Source organism: Bufo gargarizans, chromosome 6, assembly GCF_014858855.1.
Source record: "Bufo gargarizans isolate SCDJY-AF-19 chromosome 6, ASM1485885v1, whole genome shotgun sequence".
NCBI classification, from domain to species: Eukaryota; Metazoa; Chordata; class Amphibia; order Anura; family Bufonidae; genus Bufo; species Bufo gargarizans.
Window position 1 is genome coordinate 95,385,974 of NC_058085.1, and position 4,034 is coordinate 95,390,007.

Consider the following 4,034-nt stretch of genomic DNA (forward strand, 5'->3'; position numbering starts at 1 on the left):
TTTGGTTCTACAGCATCAGGAATGCTACAACTCCCATCACACCTTACTATCCTTTGCTTTATGTCTATCGCATAGTAATTGTGACATGTTATAGAAGGGAAAAGTTGGTGGAATTTAAAACTTTTATTTTCATGCAACGTCTAAGTTCATATTTAATTTATTTTTCCCTTTTAGAACTTGACAAGATCCCTGGACATGGGGAGAAAGCCTTGTAAGAGGGACTTTGAGACCTCTGCACTGATTAGCAGTGGAGCTTATGGGTGAGCTTTATGATGAGCCTTATTCTCGGTTTACAGTGGCATCAAGACTTCTGTATCTGACTACAACAAACAGAAGCATAACAAATGAAAATCAGACTTTATAATAAAACTTGTTTCTCCTCTCTAGGGCTGTTTACTTAGAGCTCGTTCACACAACCATATGGCTTTTTCAGTGTTTTGCGTGCCTTTTTTAATGAATCCGTTTTTTTGTTTCTGTGGTGTTTCCGGTTCCGTTTTTTCGGTATGGCATATACAGTAATTACATAGAAAAAATTGGGCTGGGCAAAACATTTTCAATATATGTTTCCCAAAAAAAAGGAACGGATATGGAAGACATATGGAGTACATTCTGTATGTGTTCCATTTTTTTTTGCAGACCCATTGACTTGAATGGAGCCACGGAACGTGATTTGCAGGCAATAATAGGACATGTTACATCTTTTTACGGAATGCATACAGAGTACATTCCGTTTTTTTAAATGAATGGTCCCGTAGACGGAACGCAAAAAACTTTTGTGTGAACGAGACCTTAGTCCATCATAAAAACAACGACCGTGTATTTGCTATGAAGAAAATAGAGAAGCGAGACCTGTTCATTGAGTACAAGCTACAGCAGGCCTTTCTCGAAAGAGACATCTTGATGCTCACAGAGTCTCCATTTGTGGTCAGCATGATCTTCTCCTTTGAGAGTAAGCGTCACCTGTGTATGATCATGGAGTATGTAGGAGGTAAGACATGGTCATCATTCATTTGGAATCTGGAGAAATCATTGACCTCTAAGAAAGGTATGCTAAAATATGTCCATATTGGTCATGGCACTGATCATATTTCTCTTCTCTGATTTAGGAGACTGCGGAACTCCAATACAATACAGGGGTCCCATTGCCATGAACCTGGCCCGCTTGTACTTTGCAGAGATTTTTCTTGCTCTGGAACACCTCCATAGCCACGGTGTGGTGCACAGACACCTGAAGCCTGACAAGTAATTGACCCTTACATACCAGATCCCCTATTCACTGTAATGCATATAGCTATAGAGAAGTTAGAAAACATTCCAGCTTTGGTGTAACATGCAGCAATTAAACAAATGGTGCTCTTCATAGAAGAGAATGGGAGACCTTTTTTCACCTTCTTGTAGAACAGTTACATCACAGGCTATACACACTAACAATTACACCTGAAATCACAGTTCTGAATAGAAATGTATTAGAAAGGCAAAGAGGGTAAATGTATGTTACTCTCCAGTCTGTGCATTATGTCTTGAAGATTGAGCCCTTTCTCTATTGTTCGTAGCTTGCTGATAACACCATCAGGTAATATCAAAGTCACCGATTTTGGACTGTCAAAACTCGGCCTCGTGAGATTAACTACAAGGCTCCAATGGAGGACACCAAAGAGTTCCTTGATAATGAGGTATGCTTTACTGATATATGTCTAGATTTATTTCTATCTATTTCCATTTTAGTAGCATACAGTTCATGTGTTACAGGTAAAGGGGGATAGAGGCACAAGCTCCCCTGGTGTTTGATAACAACAAGCTATTTTGCCTTGCAACAGATATTATAATATATCATTTAGATTGGAGACAATCTCATTCATTAATTTGTTTCTAGGTTTTTGGTACCCTTGAATACATCGCCCCAGAAGTATTCCTGATGGAAGGCTATGGGAGGCCCATTGACTGGTGGGCTACAGGTATCATCCTACATGAATTCCGGGTAGGATCTGTTCCGTTCTTTGGCAGCACCAAGAAGAAGGTGTTCAATGCTGTGATCAAGGGTTAGTAAAAGTATTATTAATACAGTATATATCCCATTTGTCTAATGTCACAAAGGATAACTATATCAATCTGATAGATGACTGTTGAAGATTAGCATCTATAAGAAATAAACCAACCATAAATTCAGTTGATCTGAAGTAATTAAAGGGGTTATCCCATCTTAGACAATGGGGGCATATCGCTAGGATATGCCCCCATTGTCTGATAGGTGCGGGTCCCACCGCTGGGACCCGCACCTACAAGGAGAACGGAGCAGAGAAAGTGGAGGAGGGCGCGCTGCACTTGCGCAGACGCCCTCTGTTCATTTCTATGGAGCCGTCGAAAATAGCCGAGCGCTGGCTCGGCTATTTCCGTCGGCCCCATAGAAATGAATGGGAGCGTTGGCCGCGCATGCGCGGTGCGCTCCCATTCACTTCAATGGGAGAGGCGGGGAGCTGTGCCTGGTGGTGGACGGACCCTGGGAAACCCAGGGTCCTCCAGCCACAACTCTCCCCGGCTCCGTTCTCATTGTAGGTGCGGGTCCCAGAGGTGGGACCTGCACCTATCAGACAATGGGGGCATATCCTAGCGATATGCCCTCATTGTCTAAGATGGGATAACCCCTTTAAGTATTAGAATAAATTATTAGAATAGCCATTGCCAAAGCTGATCCGTAGTGATCCAGCTACAGAGACCTCACTAATCATGATCACTCCCAGGAGCTGTTCAGAAATTCTGGCAACTCTGCGTAAACCATCAGGTGCCAGCATATCCTAACTCAGTTTGAGGGGCCATTTTTGGATATAAACCTCTGTAGATTGTAAAGAGTCATTAATATTTCCCACTTCCACTACTTGCTGGTAACATTGTTTTTCTGTATAACAGATGACGTCGGTTGGTTCCAGCAGAGGAGCAGGCTACACAGTGAGTACACCAAACACCACATACTAGCCCCAGATCACCCCCCTGAACCCCAATTAACCCTTTGATCACCCCTGTCAATCACTAATGAAAGGAAAAAAGTGATCAGTGCAAACTGTCACTTTTTTTTTTCACTGGTATTGAACGTTAGGTTTAAGGTATAGTTTAGGCCCCTTGGTTAGGTAGTTTAGGGATCAGTTAGCGCCCAACCCACCGCACCGCAGTCAGTTATTCGCTAATCAGCATTTGTACTTTTATAGTATCTGGAAGTGATCAAAACTGATCACGGTCAGATCTATAATTGTATTAGTGTCACTTTAGTTCGCCCTCCACCCAAAACGCAGTGTTTGCCCGATCAGGCCTGATCGGTCGCCCACACGTGCGTTCACCCACGCCCGCCCCACCGCAGTGACAAACAATATTTTTTTTTGATCACTGCACATTCACTTTACACGCGCTGCGGCGATAAAAAAATCAGTTTTGATATTTTTTATCAACCGCAGCGGCCTCCGGTACTTCGCTAGCCTCCCATTTGTAAGACAGGCTTGCTTTTGTTCTTGGGTAGTCTCAGGAAATACCCCTAAATTTAGTTGCCCAAATGTCAAACAGGGGGTATTCTTCTGAAGAGGCCTACAGGCTTCTGACCCAGTCAGATGAGGAATGGGAACCCTCATCTGATGAATCTAGCGGGTCAGAATACGAACCTGTAGAAAGCAGTGGCAGTCTGACCCAAAGTTCGGACGAGGAGGCTGAGGTCCCTGATAGCACCAGGCGTACCCAGCCCTGTGTCGCTAGACCGCAGGTTGCGCAGGATCCGCTTCAAGAGCAGCAGAGTGGGGCTGGTGCTGTCGGATTACGTGGTGAGGCATACACCAGCAGCCCAGCCCTTCCTGGACCTAGTACCAGCACTGCCGTAGAACATGGTGAAGTGGCGAGCACCAGAAGGGCAGTTGAAGCTGGTACGGTGGCGCGTGCAGTAGTGACCCCGTCGCAGCCACCGCAAAGACGGGCCCGTAGACCCCCTAGAATCCCTGAGGTGCTGGCAAACCCTGATTGGCAGTCCCCAACTTCAGCCGCACCTGTAGTTCCCCCTT

General features: G+C 44.7%; 1 protein-coding gene across 1 annotated transcript; it reads left to right on the forward strand.

The window, feature by feature from the left end:
• The first annotated feature begins 883 nt into the window (after nt 1-883).
• Nucleotides 884-2,115, forward strand: LOC122939893 (microtubule-associated serine/threonine-protein kinase 3-like). Its single transcript, XM_044296085.1, has 3 exons — nt 884-1,242; nt 1,554-1,673; nt 1,874-2,115. The coding sequence occupies exons 1-3, from the start codon at nt 1,058-1,060 to the stop codon at nt 1,914-1,916; spliced, it is 348 nt and encodes a 115-aa protein (XP_044152020.1). The 5' UTR covers nt 884-1,057; the 3' UTR covers nt 1,917-2,115.
• Nucleotides 2,116-4,034: the final 1,919 nt, after the last annotated feature.

Bases quoted from the DNA above. Each gene is read 5' to 3' on its own strand.
- LOC122939893 (XM_044296085.1), top strand. From the start codon at position 1,058: ATGTCCATATTGGTCATGGCACTGATCATATTTCTCTTCTCTGATTTA. The intron at 1,243-1,553 runs GTAATTGACCCT...TATTGTTCGTAG, and splicing joins AGACACCTGAAGCCTGACAA to CTTGCTGATAACACCATCAG. The intron at 1,674-1,873 runs GTATGCTTTACT...ATTTGTTTCTAG, and splicing joins AAGAGTTCCTTGATAATGAG to GTTTTTGGTACCCTTGAATA.